Source organism: Tribolium castaneum, chromosome 3, assembly GCF_031307605.1.
Source record: "Tribolium castaneum strain GA2 chromosome 3, icTriCast1.1, whole genome shotgun sequence".
NCBI classification, from domain to species: domain Eukaryota; kingdom Metazoa; phylum Arthropoda; class Insecta; order Coleoptera; family Tenebrionidae; genus Tribolium; species Tribolium castaneum.
In genome coordinates, this window is record NC_087396.1 from 21,159,885 (window position 1) to 21,180,989 (window position 21,105).

The 21,105-nt window shown below is 41.3% G+C and overlaps 7 protein-coding genes across 8 annotated transcripts; 2 read left to right on the forward strand and 5 right to left on the reverse strand.

Annotated features, from left to right (window-relative positions):
* Nucleotides 1-239: 239 nt before the first annotated feature.
* LOC662911 (uncharacterized) lies at nucleotides 240-3,026 on the reverse strand. Of its 2 annotated transcripts, XM_015981301.2 has the most exons (6): nucleotides 2,834-3,023; nucleotides 2,307-2,788; nucleotides 1,102-1,419; nucleotides 700-1,054; nucleotides 482-644; nucleotides 240-434 (listed from the first exon to the last, which is right to left on the reverse strand). In XM_015981301.2, the coding sequence occupies exons 1-6, from the start codon at nucleotides 2,954-2,956 to the stop codon at nucleotides 301-303; spliced, it is 1,575 nt and encodes a 524-aa protein (XP_015836787.2). In that variant the 5' UTR covers nucleotides 2,957-3,023; the 3' UTR covers nucleotides 240-300. The 2 variants fall into 2 exon arrangements, with proteins under 2 accessions (XP_015836787.2, XP_064211418.1); XM_064355348.1 differs by lacking the exon at nucleotides 240-434 and having other exon boundaries at nucleotides 484-644; nucleotides 704-1,054; nucleotides 2,834-3,026.
* Nucleotides 3,027-3,099: 73 nt separating this feature from the next.
* Nucleotides 3,100-7,286, reverse strand: LOC662210 (polyketide synthase PksN). Its single transcript, XM_064355310.1, has 11 exons — nucleotides 7,017-7,286; nucleotides 6,399-6,943; nucleotides 6,036-6,347; nucleotides 5,635-5,989; nucleotides 5,421-5,586; nucleotides 5,246-5,373; nucleotides 5,041-5,214; nucleotides 4,408-4,934; nucleotides 3,696-4,362; nucleotides 3,481-3,646; nucleotides 3,100-3,298 (listed from the first exon to the last, which is right to left on the reverse strand). Exons 1-11 carry the CDS (start codon nucleotides 7,140-7,142, stop codon nucleotides 3,168-3,170), a joined length of 3,297 nt encoding a protein of 1,098 aa, XP_064211380.1. The 5' UTR covers nucleotides 7,143-7,286; the 3' UTR covers nucleotides 3,100-3,167.
* Nucleotides 7,287-7,810: 524 nt separating this feature from the next.
* Su(var)2-10 (Suppressor of variegation 2-10) lies at nucleotides 7,811-12,119 on the reverse strand. The gene is made up of 8 exons (XM_968930.5): nucleotides 11,807-12,119; nucleotides 11,486-11,655; nucleotides 11,293-11,434; nucleotides 9,093-9,738; nucleotides 8,805-9,039; nucleotides 8,595-8,758; nucleotides 8,383-8,550; nucleotides 7,811-8,326 (listed from the first exon to the last, which is right to left on the reverse strand). Exons 1-8 carry the CDS (start codon nucleotides 11,831-11,833, stop codon nucleotides 8,037-8,039), a joined length of 1,842 nt encoding a protein of 613 aa, XP_974023.2. The 5' UTR covers nucleotides 11,834-12,119; the 3' UTR covers nucleotides 7,811-8,036.
* Nucleotides 12,120-12,279: 160 nt separating this feature from the next.
* Grip75 lies at nucleotides 12,280-14,840 on the forward strand. Its single transcript, XM_968904.5, has 9 exons — nucleotides 12,280-12,465; nucleotides 12,513-12,928; nucleotides 12,976-13,141; nucleotides 13,189-13,485; nucleotides 13,603-13,834; nucleotides 13,880-14,060; nucleotides 14,113-14,320; nucleotides 14,374-14,442; nucleotides 14,494-14,840. Exons 1-9 carry the CDS (start codon nucleotides 12,418-12,420, stop codon nucleotides 14,764-14,766), a joined length of 1,890 nt encoding a protein of 629 aa, XP_973997.4. The 5' UTR covers nucleotides 12,280-12,417; the 3' UTR covers nucleotides 14,767-14,840.
* Nucleotides 14,619-15,524, reverse strand: Use1 (Unconventional SNARE in the ER 1). The gene is made up of 4 exons (XM_968880.5): nucleotides 15,376-15,524; nucleotides 15,203-15,327; nucleotides 14,854-15,156; nucleotides 14,619-14,805 (listed from the first exon to the last, which is right to left on the reverse strand). The coding sequence occupies exons 1-4, from the start codon at nucleotides 15,522-15,524 to the stop codon at nucleotides 14,768-14,770; spliced, it is 615 nt and encodes a 204-aa protein (XP_973973.1). The 3' UTR covers nucleotides 14,619-14,767.
* A 386-nt stretch (nucleotides 15,525-15,910) lies between these two features.
* LOC662711 (uncharacterized protein) lies at nucleotides 15,911-20,182 on the forward strand. The gene is made up of 10 exons (XM_015981300.2): nucleotides 15,911-16,164; nucleotides 16,213-16,401; nucleotides 16,447-16,603; nucleotides 16,652-17,895; nucleotides 17,942-18,183; nucleotides 18,230-18,669; nucleotides 18,929-19,186; nucleotides 19,300-19,502; nucleotides 19,553-19,847; nucleotides 19,894-20,182. Exons 1-10 carry the CDS (start codon nucleotides 15,911-15,913, stop codon nucleotides 20,050-20,052), a joined length of 3,441 nt encoding a protein of 1,146 aa, XP_015836786.2. The 3' UTR covers nucleotides 20,053-20,182.
* LOC135265754 (uncharacterized protein) lies at nucleotides 19,020-20,932 on the reverse strand. The gene is made up of 3 exons (XM_064355895.1): nucleotides 20,735-20,932; nucleotides 20,528-20,690; nucleotides 19,020-20,480 (listed from the first exon to the last, which is right to left on the reverse strand). The coding sequence occupies exons 1-3, from the start codon at nucleotides 20,930-20,932 to the stop codon at nucleotides 20,044-20,046; spliced, it is 798 nt and encodes a 265-aa protein (XP_064211965.1). The 3' UTR covers nucleotides 19,020-20,043.
* Nucleotides 20,933-21,105: the final 173 nt, after the last annotated feature.

Genomic DNA, 21,105 nt, shown 5'->3' on the forward strand with positions numbered 1-21,105 from the left:
GCAAAAATAATTTTCCTAATTACACAACCAAATTAAAAATTAACTGTAATCATGACAATTGAAATAAAGATATGCTTTACAACAGGTAATGATGTTTAAAATTGTAAGTAATTGATATTTTTTAATTGTCAGTGTTGCGATAATAATAAAACAAATAAAGTAATTTCCATTTCACAAAGCATCAACTTCAGATAAGTGATAAAAAGCTCCCGCATTTTTGGAATTTTTTAACCACAAAAAACAATTAAAATATCACTTTATTATCAAATAATTAAGCACAAAACAATGTGTTCTAATATTTTATAATTTAGACCGAATGTATCTGTGAAATAATTCGTGCAGTTTCCTCCTAAGAATCTTCCCACTGGGATTTTTGGGAATTTCCTCAAGGAAAATAACGCCACCTCGGAGCCTCTTATGTGGCGAAACTTTGCCTAAAAACCAAGTTCCAACTATTTCTTAAACAAGCAAAATTTCCCACCATCCAGAAAACTTTTGACTTGATCCTCAGTCAAATCATCCTCATTTCTCACAATAAAAGCCAAAGGCAGCTCTCCAGCCTCCTCATCCGGAATCCCAATAACCCCAACATCCCTAATTTTGGGATGTGTCAAAAGTATCGCTTCCAGCTCAGCCGGTGGCACCTGAAACCCTCCCCAAAATTAGGAAAAACACCCCCAAAAAATCAATAAAAATCACTTGCAATCCTTTATATTTGATCAGTTCTTTCAACCGTCCCGTGATAAAAAAATACCCATCATGGTCATAATACCCCAGATCGCCAGTCAACAACCACCCATCGCTCGTAAACGCGCCCTTGGTGGCCTCCTCATCCCGGTAATAGCCCTTCATAACAATGGGCCCTTTGACGCACAGTTCCCCAACTTGATTGGGTCCGAGCGATTTCCGGGTTTCCGGATCCCGGATTTTGCACAAAAGGTGGGGGTAGAGTTTGCCACAAGATCCGGGTTTTGTCTCCCCTGTGGGCACACCCATCACAGCCAAAGTGGTCTCAGTTAAGCCATAGGCTTGCGTGATGTTGCTTATCTTCAACCTGATGAATTCAATTAAAAAAATTTAAAAAAAATTATTGTGATTCACCTGCGTTTTAAAAGTTCTTCGATATTTTTGCTAAGAGGTGCGGCCCCACAGCCCACTTCCTGGACGCTTGATAAGTCGTATTTTGCTGCAAGGGGCGATTTGGCGAGAAATATCGCTAAAGGAGGGACTAGGGTGAGGCTAGTAATTTTGTACTTTTCGATGCTTTGGAGGTAAATATTTTCGTCGAATTTTTGCAAAACGATGATTTTGACGCGTTTCTGGATGCACGCCAAGGAGACAAAAAGGCCGTAAGCGTGGAAAAAAGGGAGTAATCCCAGGATTGACTGCCCATCCTTCCTCAAAACTAATCTAGGGTCGCTTAACAAAAGATGAAAATTATTGAAAAAATCAATGATACGGAAGACTATAAGTTAGGAGACGAAACGAGATAAATAGTACAGCTGAGTAAAAATGAAGGCGCTTCGAGCGTCCAAATCGTTTTAAATTAATTTAAATACAACCAAGTCACCAATTACTTGGAAAAAATGCACAAATGTTCTTAACAAAAACTGACGGCTAAAATATTCAAAGACACATGAGAAAAATTATTTAAAATTTGAAATTTGTGCTTTCTCCCGTATTTTTCAAGACGCTGTGAATACGGTAAAAGATGCAAGAAAAATGTAAGTAACAAAGTTGTAGAGAATTAAATTTTCTACAAAAAAGTCTGCGACACCATATTTCCATCTTCAACGGTTTAGGTATAAATTAACTTTCCAATACTTGATTACGGGCAAAATGAAGCAAATCCGTCGCTTTAGCGCTTTCAAATGTCTTTGGGGGCTAAACGATTGAGAATAGGAATATGGTCTCGCAGACTTTTTTAATGGAAATTTAATCCTCTACAGTTTTTATTCTAACATTTTTCTTGTATCTTTAACCGTAGTCGCAGCGTTTTATTATATGAGACAGAGTGCAAAGTAAGTAATAAAGTAAAAGTTTGAAATTTTTTTAAATATAGTTTACGATAAAAATTTTCCATAATGTTTATGCCTTATTATTGAGAATTTAACACACTATATGTCTGTATTTTTTTGTTTGCTATTTGTTAACCGGTATACAAATACAACCATTTTTCCAAATTCATTGCTCTGAAAACTGAACAACTACGCTCTCTGGCGACATTAACGGAACTATCGAGACCGGGAACGTTTTATTCCATCGTTTCGTATCCTAACTTGTAGATATCCGTAGACGAAGCTTACTCAGCGTGTGCGAAACGAGTCAGGACATTCCTGTGCGTGATCATCACCCCCTTGGGCAACCCAGTGGTCCCCGAAGAAAACAAAATAAAAGCCACATGATCCCCAACATCCACTTCTTCCAAACAGCACCGATACAAGCCATTTCGGGGCAAATTTTCAATCAAAAATATCAAAAAGTCGAATCGTTGTTGCAGTTTTGCAAATTTTGGTCGAGTCAATTCCGAGCAAAAAATAATTTGGGGTTTTACAACCCTTAAAGCGTGCCCAAGCTCCGTTTCAGTGTAGTTGTGGTTAATTGGGACCACCGTTGCCCCAATGTACAAAGCTGCGATTATTGGAGTAAAAAAATCGACTGAATTTTGGCAACAAATGGCAATGTTTGTGTTTTTGCCAAATCCCGATTTTCGGAGATTTTCGGCAAGAGTGCAAGTTTTGTCGAGTAATTCTCTGTATGTCAGTGTTTGACCAGACATTGCGTCAATCTAAATAATGTAATCAGGGTCAAGGATGCGAGATTTTCGACCTACCAGAGCCGGATTGTTGTCACAATTGGCTAAAAGTTGGTCATAGAGCAGTTTCCCGATTGGTGTGTCGGGGATTGGGGCCAAAGGGGGCAACCCTTTGATTATGTGAGTGTTGTCTTCGACCATCGCGCACAAGTGCCAGTCTGTGACTGTTTCACACGAACTGTTGTACAATTTTACAGACCATGAACTTTAAACAAAAGAGGGGATTTTGTATTTACTGACTCTGATAAGTCGAGAAAGCGAGGATTGAATAAATGACTCGGCAGTTTGACCCAATTTGTTTATTTATTGAGTAAATTACAACATACACTTTTTAATCAGAACCAGAAAAAAATCATAGTTTTGGGCGACGATTAATTAAAGTGTTTCTCAATTCGCGGCGCAAAATCTTGCCAGAGGGATTTTTGGGGATGCTGGGGACGAAGATAACGCCACCTCGAAGCCGCTTCTGGGATGAAACCTTTCCTAAAGAAAAAATAAATCTTTAATAACATTTTTTACCTTTACTTTTTGCATTTATTATTATTATTATTATTATTATTATTATTATTATTATTATTATTATTATTATTATTATTTTGCACAAACGGACAAAAAGAAGAAACCATTGAAATGTATTCATTTGTTTTACAAAAAAAATGGCAAACCTGCAGCAAAATTAATAATCTCCTGCTCAGTCAATTTCGCCCCCGGCTTTTTGACGACAAAAGCCACCGGTAATTCCCCGGAACTTTCATCAGGGAGTCCCACAACGCCCACATCTTGCACCTTCGGATGACTCAAAATCACAGCTTCGAGTTCAGCTGGCGCCACCTACAATCAAAATTTCGGTTTTTTCCCCTTGATTTTTGTGACCTTAGACCTGAAAACCCTTGTACTTGACCAATTCTTTCAATCGATCGACGATATAGAAATACTCGTCTCGGTCATAATAACCCAAATCTCCCGTCAAAAGCCACCCATCGCTGGTAAACGAATTCCTGGTCGCTTCCTCATTCTTGTAGTAGCCAGGCATTAGCAAAGGCCCTTTGAAACACAACTCTCCGACTTTTCCGGACCCCAGCGATTTTCCGGTTTTCGGGTCCCGGACCTTGCAAGTCACGTACGAAACGACTTTGCCACACGAGCCCGGTTTCGAATCCCCAACGTTCATCATCAGGACACAAAGCGTGGCTTCGGTTAAACCGTAACCCTGCCTGATTGACGGGATTTTTAACCGTTTGATAACCGCTTCTTCCGTTTCTTTGCTAAGGGGGGCGGCGCCCCCGACTATGTCTTTGACGCAAGACAGGTCGTATTTGCCAACCAGGGGGCTTTTGGCCAGGAGGACAATGAGCGGCGAGACGAGAAACAACGAAGAGATTTGGTAATTTTGGATTGTTTGGAGAAAAATTTCTTCGTCGAATTTTTTCATCAAAATTAATCTTTGGCCTTCGACAAGGGCGAAGAAATTCGATAGCAAGCCGTAACAGTGAAACTGGGGCAAAAGGGCGAGGAAATTGTCACTTTTAGTGACATAGCGTGGATCACTACAATTGAAAAGTTAAATTTCTGGTGATTTTTTTTTCACGTACATGGTGTGCATGTAGCGGACCATAACGTTGGTATGCGTGATCATCACGCCTTTGGGGAGTCCCGTGGTTCCAGAAGAGCACATAATGAACGCAACTTGGCTCTCGGGATCAAACTCGATTAATTTGAACCCAACCGAATTAATTTTTTTGGTAAAATTATCCAAAGTTTCGGCCCCTTTTACACCAATTTGGTCGTCGATTATGACAATCGTCTCGCTGAACTTGAACTTGCGTTTGATCTGAATATATTTGTGCGAAACGGCTTTCGAGCAAAAAATTATTTTTGGTTCACAAATTTTCAACGAATGAATTGTTTCACTTTCGGTATAGTTTTGGTTAATCGGGGCCACAATGGCGCCAATGAAAAAACACGAAATAATTGGAATATAAAACTGTAAATTATTTTCGCTACTGATTGCCACTACTGTGTTTTGGCCATAACCAAGCCTGCGGAGAGTTTCGGCCAAGGAACACGATTTTTGGAAAATTTCCCTGTATGAAATTGACTCGCCTGTTGAAACATCGACCTAAAATTAACACAACCAATTTTTTTCTAATTAAAGTCAATGACACTGCGTTTTGTTGATTGTTATGCAAAATTCCCGATTAAATGGACTGAAAAAAAAAACGTACCAAGGCCTCGCCTTTGTGAAAATTGGCCAAAAGGCTGTCGTACACCAGCTTTCCGAGGGAGATTTTCAACAAGGGCTGGAGTGGTGGTGGACCACTAATTACGTATTTGTCGTCTTCGAGCATTGTCACTAACTGGCTTAGGTGGAGGTGTGGAAATAAAATTTGCAAATAATGGTGAGAATTTTAATTTATTGGTAGAAAATTACAATTTTGATTTGAATTCAGACAGCATTTTTCTCAGTTCGCGGCGCAATATCTTGCCGGAGGGGTTCTTGGGGATCGCAGGCACGAAAATAACTCCTCCTCGAAGGCGCTTCTGCGATGAGACTTTTCCTAAACAAGAAAATTGCTTCAATGCGAAAAAAAATCAATAAAAATACCGGCAACAAAATCGATGATTTCCTTCTCAGTCAAATTCGCCCCCGGCTTTTTGACGACGAAAGCCACCGGTAATTCCCCGGAACTTTCATCAGGGAGTCCCACAACGCCCACATCTTGCACCTTCGGATGACTCAAAATCACAGCTTCGAGTTCAGCTGGCGCCACCTACAATAAAAATTTCGGTTTTGCTCCTTGATTTTTGTGACCTTAGACCTGAAAACCCTTGTACTTGATCAATTCTTTCAACCGATCGACGATATAAAAATACTCGTCTTGGTCATAATAACCCAAATCTCCGGTCAGAAGCCACCCATCGCTGGTAAACGAATTCCTGGTAGCCTCCTCGTTGTTGTAATAGCCAGGCATCACCATGGGTCCTTTGAAACATAACTCGCCTACTTTTCCGGGCCCGAGCGATTTTCCGGTTTCCGGGTCCCGGATTTTGCATTTCATGTACGTGGCGACTTTTCCGGAAGATCCGTGCTTGATGTCCCCGACACTCATCATGATAACGCCCAGAGTGGCCTCAGTAAGGCCATAACCCTGTCGTATCCCCTTTATCTTCAATCTTGAAACCAAAAAAAAATTCCAAAAAAATTAAAAGACAAACCAACCGTTTCATGACCAGTTCTTCGGTTTCCTTGCTAAGGGGGGCCGCCCCACTTGTCACTTCCCTAATGCAAGACAGGTCGTACTGGTCGACAAGGGGGCTCTTGGCTAGTAAGACGACCAAAGGGGGCGCAAGCCACAAACTCGGGATTTTGTAGTCTTGGACGGCCTTCAGGAACAATTTCTCTTCGAACCGTTTAATAACGACGATTTTTTCGCCCTGGACTAGGGCGAAAAAATTCGTCACGAGACCAAAGCCGTGGAAAAACGGCAAAATTCCGAGGAAAGTGTCCGCCTTTTGCACATATCTTGGGTCTCTACAATTACTTTGGTGAAACTTTGAGCTAAATTAGTGATTAGAGTGGTACATTGTGTGCATGTATCGGACCATTAGGTTGGTGTGCGTTTGCATGACGCCTTTCGGAAGGCCCGTGGTTCCAGACGAACACATAATGAAGGCGATTTGTTTGTCTGGATCGAAATCAACCCCCGGGAAACGGCACAGAGGGGCGAAGCCCCTCAACCCCGTTTCGATGAAGTGGGCCAAAGTCTCGGTCCCGTAGATATCGCAGAAATCATCGTCAATTATTACAATTTTTTCGGTGAAACCTAACCGATTTTTAAGTTGGACGAATTTTTGCGCCACCGCTTTCGAGCAAAAAACAATTCGAGGTTTGCAAATATTCAGAGAGTGCGTGGTCTCGTATTCGGTGTAGTTGTGGTTGATGGGGGCCACCACAGCCCCGATGTAAAGACACGCAATGACCGGGATGTAAAACTGGACGTTATTCTCGCTGCTGATTGAGACGATCGTATCGCGGCCGTATCCACTTTTTAGGAGGCTCTCTGCCAAAAAACACGATTTTTTCAAAAGATCGAGATACGAAATGGTTTCGCCACTGGCCGCATCCACCTGGAATAAACTCAAAATTAGGTCCGAGGTCACCAAACCTTGTTATCACTGGCCAAAGTCCGCAAATACTCACGAAAGCGTCGCCTTTTTTTATGTTTGCGAGCAGGCTGTCGTACACCAGTTTCCCGAGGGAGAGTCGTGGCAAGGGTTGGAGGGGTGGTGGGCCATGGATCACGAATCGGTCGTCTTCTTGTACCATTTTTACCACTAGCTGGCTACTGACGACAAATCGCGGGTTTCTGCCGGGTACAACGCGCGATATGTTTTTAAATGGTATTAAAAACAAGAAAGTGGGGGACTGGTAAATACGTTGATCCGCGGACAAGTCTTATCAGGAAATTGTTTATTTTTATCTCGGCTTTAATTTTTAATATTATTATAAACAATACGGGTGTTTGATAAGATAATGGCAAAGAAATTTGGCTAAAAATTTAAACGTCTCAATAAATATTATGCAACCAGTTATACAGCTTAAAAAATTGATATTCTATTTAACAAAATACATTCATATGTACGTCTAAAACGATCGTTAAAATGTTATTTACAACTGTAATGCAAGTAGGTTTAAATATGACGTTCCAGCATTTTTTTTAAATTCCGCTTTACGTTTATACGTCTATGTGTTCTCCTCTTTTATTTTTGTTTACGTGTTGTTTCACCTTCCTTTTCTACACTTTTTTTCAGAGAAAAATTTTCACCCTGATCCGGGTTCGAACACCCGACCTCCCCCGTCGTAAGTGGCGCTTATACCACTGGGCCACTAGGCCCCAGCTACTGACCATCTTTTGCAGATATTTTAACACAAACTATTTAAATATTTCCATGTTTTTTGTTGTGTATTTTCAACCATGTAAATAAAACACGAACTTTATCAAAAAAAGATTTATTACGACTTATAGTTTTCACAAAAAACAAATAGGTATGAAACAATTATAAATAAAAAACCTGCAATTATAGAAAAATAAGACATTCAACCTAACTGGAGTAACACACTACTGAGAAAAAGTTCATTAAGCTTAATTAACACTAACTTATGTACAAAAATACGTTTATTGAAATTAAATTAACTTTTGACTTAACGGTAACTTTGAATTTAATACCCGGTTGTATAATTCATATTAGCACTCGCTTCGTTCTCCAAATCCAAAAACGGCATCGAACCGGGCGTGAACAGCGACGCAGCTTCATTCCCAGTCCCGTTCTGATTGGCCAACATACAAGAAGCCGGCTGCTGATTGGCCTGATTCGGCGAACGGGGCGGGGACGGACTATCCAACGTAATAATTGACGGACTCGCCGGATATCCGGAACTAGAAACACTCGACGGACCTGGAGTCGTAGTCACACGCGATTGGTTGCTACTTGACGAAATACTGGTCGTATCTATAGTTACCACAAACAAACAATTAACAATCAACAACAGCATTACCTCAAATCACCTGAGAATTTGATGGTCGAGTCAGGCTTCGGGTTAACGACGCGACGTTTCGCCAACGGCTCGTCATCATCAGAGTCGGAACACGTCAAATCGACGATTTTATCCTTCGATTTATCGTCTTTTGACTTATCAGTTGAGGAAGTTGCAGTTGTGCCTGACGTGACTAATTCTAAAAGGGGAGGTGAGACGAGGCGGAGCCGAGTGGTGACTTACCAATGTCATCGCCGATTATTTCAATCGAGTCATCGATCGGCACGTGTTCACTTTTTGTCACTTTTTTATCGGACACTTGGGTGCTCCAAGAGCCGTCTTTGTGTAACTGAATCTCGTTCAAGTCAGGTGGGAGGTTAGGCGAAGCTAACACTTCCTGGAAATAACTGAATTTTTTTTTTGTAATCGGTCTGTCTCAAAAAAACAGCTTACCCATCAATGGTTAGATTATCGTAGAGGGCCGGTTTATCACACACTGGACAGGTCCAAGTCGGCTTCCTCTCATTCATTTGTAGGAACAACGACGAATCAAAACACTGCAAATGATTGCACGTGATGGCACGACACGGTGTCGTCATGCGCATTTTGCCCAAAGGACAGATCAAAGAGACTCTGAGACAAGTCGTCGTGATCTCAGAATCCGCATCTTCCTTCAATTTTTCTTTAACTAAAATAATAATCGAGTTAACTGACGCCACTCGGACCAAAACACGACTTTACTTAATCCACGCGTATAATCGGAATGTTTGGGTCCTTTGGCCTTCAACCGTTGCAACAAATCGGACGAAGTTAATTTTTGTACCAACGCCACTGAAATGGCATACCCTCGTCCGTAATCCGGCGCCCATGACACCGTAATCATGTTGGCCACGATGGGGCTTAACTTAACCATTGGCGTTATGTTAACCGGTCTTGGTGGTCGTTTCGGTTCAACCCCCGGCTTATTTGTTGGTATTGGGTTTGGTAGAGGACATGGTTTATTGTTAACTTTGACGATGACATTCGGCGGGAAAAAATCATCTTGTTCACATGTTGTTTCCAACAGACAGAATCTCAATTGTACTTGTTTGACATAATCGCATTTGACGCCTGGTCGAATGTCGCGTGAGCTTGCGATGTCTGTGGCTTGTTGTGGGGTGAGATGGAAATAGAAAGTGGCCTCTTGCATGCGTTGGTTGCTTTGTGGCATAAGTGTTGAGGGTTTAAGCAGATCGGAGATGATGTCGAAGAAGGGGAGACGACGGAATTTCACATCAGGATGGATGGGGAAATTGTTGGCTGCAATTGAACCTTGTTGGGATTTCTGTTGGGTGTATTGGGGATAAGGGTTGTAGACGCTTTGGTTGTACAGCGACGGCTGGCGGGTCTGCAAAAAAAAATTAATGCACTCCGACCGCCCATGCTCGTGTATTAAAATGTCTAAACATACAATATTATAATTTATAAAAAAAAAACAGAAAAATTGCTTTCAAAAATACCTATACAGGATGTCTCAAGTTTTAGTGACAGTCAAAAAATAAATAAAGCTAGTTGCACAAACGAAAAAAATTATATCGCAAACTATAGAGTTTCCAACACGCTTCAATTTGATGCTTTAACGTTATCCAAAATTTTCATGGTATTAGCGTAAAATGCAAAAAACTAATTAAAAAAATATTTTTTTTTGATTATTACAATCTTCTTTTATGATAAAAGTCGTCCTATTTTTTTATTAATTTTTTAAAAATTGCTAGTCGATTAATTGCTGAATTTGAATTTAATAGATTTTCGTGACAATTCAACAATTTATTTTTTAAGCAAACATTAATAATATTTTAATTGCAAATCAAAATTTGTCGAATTTAATTTAATTCTGAATTAAAATTTTAATTTCTTAGTAAATTCTCGTAGTTCTAATAGAAAACGAATCCTTAGTATTTTTATTATTCATTTTATTTATTAGGAATTGTAGAAAAATTCTGAAAAAAATCACATGAATAGAAAACAATGTAAAGTATTTAATAGTAAATGCTGAATTGTGTGCGTTTATTAGTTTTTCAAATATAGTAAAAAAAAACTTGTATTCATAATTGCCAAAGTAATTTTACTGGACTGGATACTGAACAGAAATTAATACAAGTTAGCGAAAGAACTGCTAATTTACCAATAAAATCTGTTCAAAAAGCTCCTAATACGTAAATATTTGCTAATTCAACTTAAACACATAAAACGGTGCGAATTTACCTCAAGTACATTCATTAATTTTGTTTTTTGATTAAGTCGATTTTCAAATAAAAACAAGAATTACCCAATCGTTCAATTTCATTAATCATTAACCAACTGCAATTCCGTATTAAAAGAGATGACCTTGCGTACGACTTACCTATGCATTTCCGGTCATTGACTCCAAGCCATTAATAAAACAAATAATAACCTAAACACAATTACGAAACATTCCACGAATAAGAAAGTCAGAATAATTGCATTTTCTCAAGAAATTTACAATAAAAACTTGGATCAAATGACCATTCCTAGACAATTTTATCATTCATATCGCATTTATGGCTCAAATACCAAGAGCCTTGAGTCATGTTTACAAATTTTTTATTAAGAAAAAAAGGACCTTCTGAGCAACGATGGGATCAGAAAAGTATTGCCTGCTTAAAGTCGTAACAAAAAGGGCTACAGGCCTCAGAAATGGACTTCTGAACGACCCATTCATCATCTCCCATCTGAACATCAGAAGGATCGTCCATTTCTGAGCCCCTAACCTTGGTCTATGTTCATCGAACCCGTTTCAGGAGTGTGTCGAAACACTTGGCGCCACCTATTTCCCCAAAAAGCAATCACTTACCAGTGGAAAAATTGCTCAATGACAGAAAAAAATGTAGAAAATAATATTTTTTTACGTAAAAAAACTGCTTTAAGTTAAGACACGTACGGATAATTGCCGACTGTCGATGTTGTAGGGGTGCACTGTGGCGGTGGTTCTCGGCACCGTCCCTTGGGGCTGCGGCATATTGTGGTCTTTGCTTCCTGGTGATAATGACGGCGTTGGTACGTTGCTCAAGGAACCCCCTTGCCTGTGAAAAGCGGGTTAGAACCAAGGGGGCGACCGAACGCTGCCAACTCACTGTTGAATACTTTTGTACAAGTCTCTGATTTTCTGATGAATCGGATGCGATCGCACTCTAAGGAGCTCTAAAGCCCTCTGTTGAAGCTCGGTTTTTCTTCCTGACTTATTCCGTCCAGCAAAACCCAATAGCATCTGCAGTTCGGACACCCGAAACGTAATTAGCATATTCTTGAACAAAAACAAAGATCAATTAACGCGCTCAAGGGGGCCCTGGCAACTGAACAATGCAAGAAATTAACGCACGATAAGCTGAAACAATGTGCAACTATCGGCCAATTACACAAACACCAACATGGTTAGGTGGAAAGGGGGCGCTTACCCGCAACTCATCTATGTTTTCTGACATTTCCTGTGGCTGATCCAGTTTGAGATCTCCTCTAACGTCACTTCAACCATTTAAACAAATGAATAACACGGCTTTTTGTCAAACATCAAGTGAGCTAGCGTCCGATCGTCAATTCAAAGCCTACCCAATAGGGCGGTTTCAGGGGGTTAAAAGAACGCCCCACGCACTTCTGGCACACAGATTTGGGCTATTTTTCGTGGCGTCACTTCGAAATGCACGATTTTTGCCAAAATAACAAACCAACAAACGATTTCACATAAGGGACTGCGCGCTGCCAACACTACAGCGCGAAAGCGAAAAGCACCAACACAAAAGTTCAAATCTACGACAAGAGAAAACAATCGCAAATAATTTAGTTACTCCAACTGTTGTTAATTCAAATTGTTATCGTTTCGAAGCAACATTATCAAAACACATTGGACACTTTTGGAAATTTATAGAAAAAAAAATGTTTTGGGTGCCACCACACAAAACTAAATATTTCTAACAATGAAAAATTTGGTGGGCAGGTTGGCAGCAATTTGCTAATTCAAAAATTGATGTTTTGAGGTTAAATAATTTTATTGGTGGTAAAAAAGGCCATAATGATTCACGAGATACTGATTAACTTGTTGCACAATTCGGACGATTCGGTATTTGTGACCGCTTTGTGGAGCCCCCTTGCAATTGTTTGTTCCAGTTGGGCAAACTTGACGAACTCCAGGAGTTCCTGCACCCGGGGGAGAAGCAACTCCTCCACCACATCATGGAAATATCCTCAAACCACAACTGGATCGTCTCATTTTGCAAAAAAATCCAGAACTGTAGTGTTGACCAACACGGTCTCTACATCAAGGCTTTTGTGAACGGTGTGCTTGATGTTTTGGGGGATTACAAGAGCGAAATTGTCAGACTGGAAGATCAGTTCTTGCAAAACCCCGAGCTCCAGTTAATTTTCATTTCAAGTTGCTTGGAAAAGTACCAAGTATTGTTCAATGTGATTATGTCGATTATTCAAGTCGTGGAGAAGGACAGGCTCCATGGGTGCCTCCTTATGGGGCGGCTCCACAAATACATCTACTGTGGCGTGGAACCTATAACCCAAGCTGCGAAAAAGTGAAATCCCACCCTTGAAAAACCACTTAAATGCGGTTTTCTTACAGGATAACTCACTGCTTCAACAGCATTTTTTACCGCCACTTGTGCAACTGGATCATTTACGGCGACTTGGTCGACCTTTATAAAGAGTTTTTCATCAGCGATGGCGAATGCTGGGACGAGGATTTCCTCTACCCTGAGCAAAACGAAGAAAGCACACTGACACGAGTTGTACGTTGAATTTTTTCGCTAACCGTTTTTTTAACAATTTTTTGCAGAAACACCGAATCAAGCGCCCACCACCTGTCCGCAAATTCACAATAGTCTGGTCTATGGTTCCGATGTTTATCACTGAAGATACGGCCGAAAGCATACTTTTCATGGGCCGAATCGTATGGATCGTCAAAAACCACCAGAAAACCAACACAGATAATTACCAAAACCTACACAAGCCTGACGTTTGGGACGGCAAAGATATAGAGTATTACAAGAAAATTCAAGCGCTCGAGACGCAAATTTTCGACCAGATGGAGTTCCAGAGAGTTATAGAGGAGTGCAGAATCAAGTTAACCAAAGTAAGGATTTTTTTCCACGATTTTTGGTAATAAACTCAATTTTTGTGCCAAAAACAGGAAGATTTCGTTAAAAAAAATATAGCTTTCACTGTACTCGTAATAATGTAGAATTTCTAGTACTTGTGGTCCGTTATGGTGGACGAGGGCGACCTAAAGGAACACTTGCAACTTATACGAGATTACTATGCGCTGGGGCGAGGCGAACTTTTCCACCAATTCATCGAAGCGGCGGAAAATCAAACCACTTCGTACAACCTCAACGTGATTTTCCTGGAAACTGCGCGGAAAATCTACGGAGAGAACGACAAGACGTACCTCAGATTCGAATTAGCTAAACTGGAAAAGACAAGTGGGGGAAACACAATTAATGTCCCCAACTAATTGATTATTTCAGGCGTGAACCCGTGGTCGAAATTACAACTCAATTTCGAAATTAGTTGGCCCCTTCATATCATCTTCAACCCAAAATCGATGGAACTGTACAATCAATTATTCTGCTACTTGTTAAGGCTGAGCAGAACTCAGATCCACTTACACAAGTTGTGGCAAGCGCACATGTCCGGGAAACAAAACATGTGTGTATTAATTAAATAATCAATCGGTTATTGTTAATTTTTGCAAATTTAGTGACCGGCGAGTGTGGACTTTACGCCAGCATTTAATTTTCCTAGTCAATAATCTACAATATTACCTCCAAGTGGACGTGATCGAGGCGCAATTTTCGCTACTTTTGAAAGCGATCGAAAACGCCAACGAATTCGAGGAGATCATCAAAGTCCATCACGAGTTCATCAGCAATTTACTCGCGAAAACTTTCATCCTGACCCCTGATAAAGTAAGTCAAGTCGGTTTTGAAATTACTTTGGTTAGACTGAATTAATTTTGCAGAGCCACACTTATCAAAACAAACACCGGTTACACCAAACTCCCGCCGTTCAGTTTAACGTCCCGAGTGAAGTAATAATTGTTGATTAAGTGTTTAATTGAACAATTAATGGTTTGTTAAAGGTTTACAACGTGATAATCCAGCTGCTGGAGCTGTGTGACAATTTCTGCGTCATTGCGTCGACATGGCAACCGCAGTTAACCGAACCGGAAGTAACCGAGTTTGAACAGTTCCAGAAACGCACCGATACCATCGTCGATTCGCTTTTGTTTATTCTGTACAAGTTACATGAACGAGCCGATGGCCAACACTTGGTCCAGTTGTTGCACCAGCTCGACTTTAATCGCTTTTTCACTCGAAACAAACCCGAGTTTAACCTAACGCAAAGAACGTAATTTATTTTTTCTTCATCACTTTCATAAATAACACCATATCTGGAATAAATTAATTAGGAGGCAAAGTTATTTCATTCGGCGACTTACTAATAAAAACAACCACAACCACAAGTAACATGATCCACATCCAGCATTTCCAGGCCCGTTTCGAGTGCTCGGCCAATTTGTTCGATTCCGCGCTCAGTTTGGAATAGTTTTGGTCGGTTAGTTGCGCCGATCGCGACACAACTTCGGTGTCTTTTTTGATAATTTTATTGGCTAGTTCCGACTGTTCTTTCAAGTTTTTGGTCAAGATGAGCATATCGTCGGTGATTTTCTGTTGCATGTTTTCGTGGAAATTCAAAACTTGGTCTAAGTCGCTCGTTTCGGGGCCTTTGCGGTGCCTCACGCCTGCAAGCTTTACTAGTACCATGAACTGTTACAAGGGGCCACAGACCTAGGAGGCTCTCCCGGAGCAATTCGGTGTCGTTTTCAGGGGGGTATTTACTTGTAGTGATCCCCAAGTCGGCCTTAATGGCTGCGATACGGCGCTGGTACGTCAGCAGGAACTCATAGTTGGGACTTAAACGCCTGGTTTAGTGAAAATTCGGGGGTTTTGGGACAACTCACTCTGACATTTTTTTCACTTCTTGGTACATGTCTTCAAGACTTTCGACGTATTTAGGCATGCGGTCGTCGTCTTTTTGCTTGCTCTTGCACATGAGCTCGCACTTGGCCAGGAGGCGCCGCAAGTTCACCTCCTGACGCGACAGCCCCATTTTGGCCAACAAACAAACCCGCTCGTGCTAAGTTTTACGAAAAGGACCACGAACTTTCGCTTAATCACCTCATTTCAATAATACCGACGTGTTCAATCGAACTTTGACAGATAAAAGTGAGGTTACGTAAGGGGAACTGTGCCCCAAATTATGCAAATTGGGCGGTTTTGTGTCGTGGTTTTTGCACTATTTTAGGCCATGGACCTACACTACCAAAACGAAGCCACAAAAATTGATAATTAACGATTAAAAAATTGAAATGTCAATTGTCAAAAACCAAACCTCAAATTTCCCACAAAATTATTTAAGGAATTTTGACTTAAAAACACGTGTGTGGGCCAAAACGGGCCAAAAATCGAGTAATTGTGCCTGATTACTGTTCAATCATGGACGAATTGAGCACCCGATTGGATTCGGAAAACCCAACTGTGGCCACTCAAATCGTCTCAAAACTGGCCCAAATTGTGAAAAAGCGCCAAAGTGGTGATATTTTCGAAGTGCCCGAGTTCAGACTCTTGCGGGAAAAGTGTATGAGTGGCAGTGTTTTAGCAGCCGAGGCCATTTTACAAATTGTGAAAAGTGACCCCAAAGTGGCCAAATCGGTGATTACTGACTTTGTCACACTTATAACAACGGCAAAGTATGGGGGTTGTGTCACTGGGGCGTTGTCATGGCTGGTTTATTTCAGGTTCGCCCCAAACGTGGCATTTTTAATTAATAATTTGCTAATCACTGATTTGGAAGAAAGTGGGTACAAATCGTCGTATAACTTGCAAGTGCCCCAACACCCCTTTATTGTAATGCTGAGAGAGGCGCCAAATTCGTGGAGCGCGATTTTTCGGGAGATTAATTTTTGTTACAGAACGGCAAACCCGAAGTATTAATTACGTTTCAACGATCAGTTAGTTATTATTTTTTGCAGAACGATTTGTCATTACAATGAGTTACACAAACCGGTTTTTTTGTACGTTTTGTGTGACCCTAACGGGGAAAGTTTCCCGACTTTCAAACAAAAACTATGGAGTTTTATCATCGATAATAACGAGGAGCTAATTAATTGCTTATTGTCCTGGATGCAAGTAAGTAATTATTTAAAACAAGTGATGCAATTAACTGAATTATTCAAGTTTGAAAACAGGGACACAATCGAGATTAACTCCGAATTCTTGGCGGAATTATCCGATAATTTCGACCAAGACTTGCTACTTTTGTGGCAAGTTTCCTCCCTCTTCCAATTGATTAAAAGTAATTACGACCCGCGAGAAATCATCTACGACATTAATGAAACACTGGACCAGGTCACAAACTTAATTATTTTAAACCCAATTTTGTTAATTCTGTCCAAATCAATTGACTTATGTTCAGGGGCTTTCCTGTTGCCACTACTGAACTTAACCAAGATAATTGTTCACAAATCAGAGTGTGATTTAATTACGTCAAACGTACTTAAATCGTCGTTGTTGCAATGGATGGCAAGCCCGTCTGATTTAATTTCGCAAACTCAGAAAATAATTTCTGAAATTTTTGCGATGTTGGAAACCGACCAAAAAAACCTGACACGCCTTCGGGGATTCACAGAATTGTACAAAAATTACGAAGGTTTGGTCGTCACAAACACTGACGTGTATTTTTCGCTACAGACGTACATTGTTCTGGAAAAATGTCGAAACGACAAAGACTTGGGGTTGTTTTTGGCCAAGTTGGACAAATCCCCTGATTTTTTCATTCTTCAATTTTTTAATTTCCTCCTTGGTTTACTTTTAACTGACTTTGAAGACCCGAAAATCACGTTAAAATCATTCGATCTGCTCCTCAAATGTATAAATTCGAACAAAACTCTGTCCTCAAACCTCCTCACTGTCACTCTTTACAAGCTGACAAAAACAACCGACTCACAATTGCACTTCAAACTCCTCAAGTCGTTGCCAAAAATGGCAAATTCGAAAAACAACTTCCAGAAAATAATTAGTACGCTCCAGGCTCTCAATAAGGGCCCCAACCACCTCAAAACGTTCACCACAAGTCTCATGTTCGATTTGTGGACGATCGACAATAAGACATACCCCTACTTGGAGCAGCTGCTCGTGGCCCCCTGGCAGCCCCCTTGCCACAAATTCGAGTTCTACGTGACTCGGGCTCACATTTTGAAAGAACTGTGTTCGCGCAAGCCCGAACTGTACGGTAAAGAGATGGTGGCCCACTTGTCCAAAGTACTGAACGAGTGTCACGCCCCCGAGGGGGCCGTGGCCTCAGCCCTGGCCATAGAAGGGATAAGACACTTGTGCAAGTCGGAAATTATCGACGCGGTGACCACGTGGGCCACCTTGGAGCCGATGTTCCAAAACGAGACTCGAATACCGGTCATCAAAAGGTGCGTTTATTTTTGTGTGACTTTAATTGACGAAAGAAAATTTAAGTTTGTGTGGACTCATCGGGGAAGTCCCGGGCTTGTCCTACTGTGACGAATACCCGGAGTTTGGCGAACAAGTGGTCGAGAAATTGTGGCAGTTTCTAGTCGTGAGTCCCGACGATGAGGTCTGGAAGGGGGCCTTGGACGCTTTAAGCCACTTTACGATCGAGCAAATTGTGGCGAAAATGCCCGACGATTTCCTCGACGAGGAATTGGTAAATTTGCGCAAAACTGGAGCCACAATCCCCGGTAGTTCCCCCAAAAAATTGGCCAATAAAAACTAACTAGTTTTTAGGCACATGTTGGGTCAATTTTTTGAAAAATTGTAACCATGCAAAGCTTCAAATCGCCGCTGATTTTTTGATAAAAATGGTCTCGCTTGAGATTTCGCAATATTTGAAATTTGTCTATCAAGTGAAAGGGACTAGGGAGCCGGTCGATTACTCCTATCTGCCGGTCAGTAGCGTCGTGAGGGGGCTTTCAAGCCACATTAAGGCAAACGTCCTCAAATGGAAAACCGATGTTTACAGGGAAGTTTACGTGGAGTGTTTGAGGATTTTTAGCCAGGAGTACAGCAAGCCTTTGCCCCCTCTGGACTGGTGTTTCCTCCAAGAGTTATTTCACGAGCCGCAAGCTAAATATTTTTGCATAAGTATAGCCGCACATCAGGTCGTGCTTTCGGGCACTGCCAGACGCTTTATCGTCAATTATATCGAAGCAATGGATTTAACAAACGTAAGTAAACACGAAAAACACTTACATGGGGGCCCAACTAGTTGAACAAAACCGAAACTTCGGGCACAATCTCACAGTAACAATTTTCGCAAATTTTAAATTAAAATGGCGTCCTAGACGCTTGGGGATTATCAAGTTTGGTGGTTGGCGACGCTCAATCACACCAAAATTCCAAGAAATCACCCGAAAATTTGGAGAATCACGAGAATAAAATTGGCGCAAAATTCGAATTAAATTTTCCTTGTTTTATTTTTTTCAGGAGCCAGACGTTTTGCACGTTTACTCCAACTTGCAATACCTCGCAAACAGCGTCCAACCATTCACACTGCGCCCATTCCTCGAAACAACCATTACAACAAGTGTTGATTTATTTAAAAACGGAGACGAAAAACAATTAAACGAAATACTAATCTACGTAAAAAACACTTTACGTAACAAAGAGATACAAGAGGCTAACAAAATCGTAATTGCGCAAATAATCAGTGACATTTTGGCCGAAACTTCGATTATATCAAAGGTAAATACCGGGTGCCTATAAGTTTGTGCCAAAAAATTAATTGGCACTGACAAGAACCAGTCTATAGTAGCCACCCGACATGAGAAAATCAGTCGCTTGATAATTTTTTGCAGTTATTTCAAGTTTTGCTTGACTGTGTTGTCCATTTCCCAATTAAATGCATAAATGACTTGACCTCGCCTAAAACGGTCAAAGAAATGCGAAACGAATGGTTCAAAAAAGCGGTAAAAATCCGCTCGTCTTTGGCTTTAATCACCCAAGAGTCACCTTTAAACCTGCTTAATGAATTAATCGAACACGGCTGTAAATTCCCAACGTAATTAACAGCCAATTGAAATAATCAAAGTCGTAAAAATTCCTTTCTAGTGTCACACCTTTCATGTTCGAAAACTTCGCTCAAGTGTTCCAAAAACACCAAAACAACACCGAATGTGTGCTGTGGCTGTTGGAATTACTCGGCCAGATTCAGGCAATCACAGTTGAAAAATCGGACGTTAAAGAAATACAATTCTTGAGCGATGTTTTCGTACTCGCCACGCTCGTATTTTCCGGACATTTGGCCTTTGTAGAGGGTTACAAAAGTGAGGAAATGTACGAAAAGTTCCCTCGGGCCATTGCTACGCTTTTGGACGTCAATCATTGGAGCATTTGTGTGACACAGGTCCGGACTTTTCGAATTTTCATAATTTAAAACGCCCGATTTTCAGGCTCTTGAGTGGTTTCACCACACGTACACGGCAAAAACCCTAAACCGGGGATTCACCGACATGGTGTTATCCAGTTTGAAAAGTTTGCGACACGAATCGGAATTTTGCAAAAACATGAAATGGACCAAATATCTAAACCTCGAATGTGGATCATACTGAAGTCTCGTTATCGGCCAATGGGACGCTCAGTGACGTGGGTCGTGAATCCGAAACGGCCAAAACCTCGTCTTCGGCAAAGTTCGGAGGCAATGGATGTAATCTAGTTGGGTCCAATAAATTTTTATTTTTCTCTTGTGGTTGTTTTTGTCGATGTGGCGTCCGATTCGGCGACGATTTCCGACTGTTGTAGGCTTTAAGCAGCTTAGAAGCGTCGATTAATTTCATTAAAAGCCGGTTATACTGTTGGTACTCCTCGTCACCGAAGGGGTTGGGGTCATGTCTTGCGTGCTCGTACAGATCGCAAAATTGGTGAATCAGCCTTTGGCCGCTCCCGTTCAAGGGGGCCGCCAAAGTCGTCAACAAATAAGCTCGGAGATTCTCGCTAGGGTGGCGGTAAAACGCGCTATCCTGTCTCGTGATTTCAGACTCTGAAATAACACGAGCTTAAATTAAAAAAATCAAATTGAAGCCCCACCTAAAGTTTTCACATCATCGACGGCTTTGAGCCGGTAATAGTGAGCCGGAATTTGCTGGCCGGGGTACACAATGTACCTCGGGTCCTTTTTACTGATCAGCTGGGGGTCACAAATGATTCGGGGAATCACATCAATTCGGCGCTCAATTTCGCGCTTCAGGACCTAAAACGGGGGCTTAAACCTTGCCAAAAGGGGCCAGCACGTACCTTGGGGCCGTCGTGCCCGATCGGAACGTGGGGGCCGCGGCGGGACCGCAGCGCAAACCGCATTATTTGCCTCTTGGCGAAAATGAACAGTAGGATGAAAGTCAACACACCTAAACCGATGATTATCACAACAGTCACTCCCGATAACTCCTCAGACATGTTTTTGGGGCGCGTGAGTCGCTCAGCGTGGGCAGGCATTGGGGCGCGCAACAAGGGGGGCAAGACACGAATTTAACACTTCACAGCGACATTACGCCTCTTATCACCTGATTTACCTCAAAACGGCACTATTTTCATACAAAATCACCCATTAATTAACGATTTGTTTAGTTTAATTTATGACATAATAAACGTCAAGGTGACAAGTGACG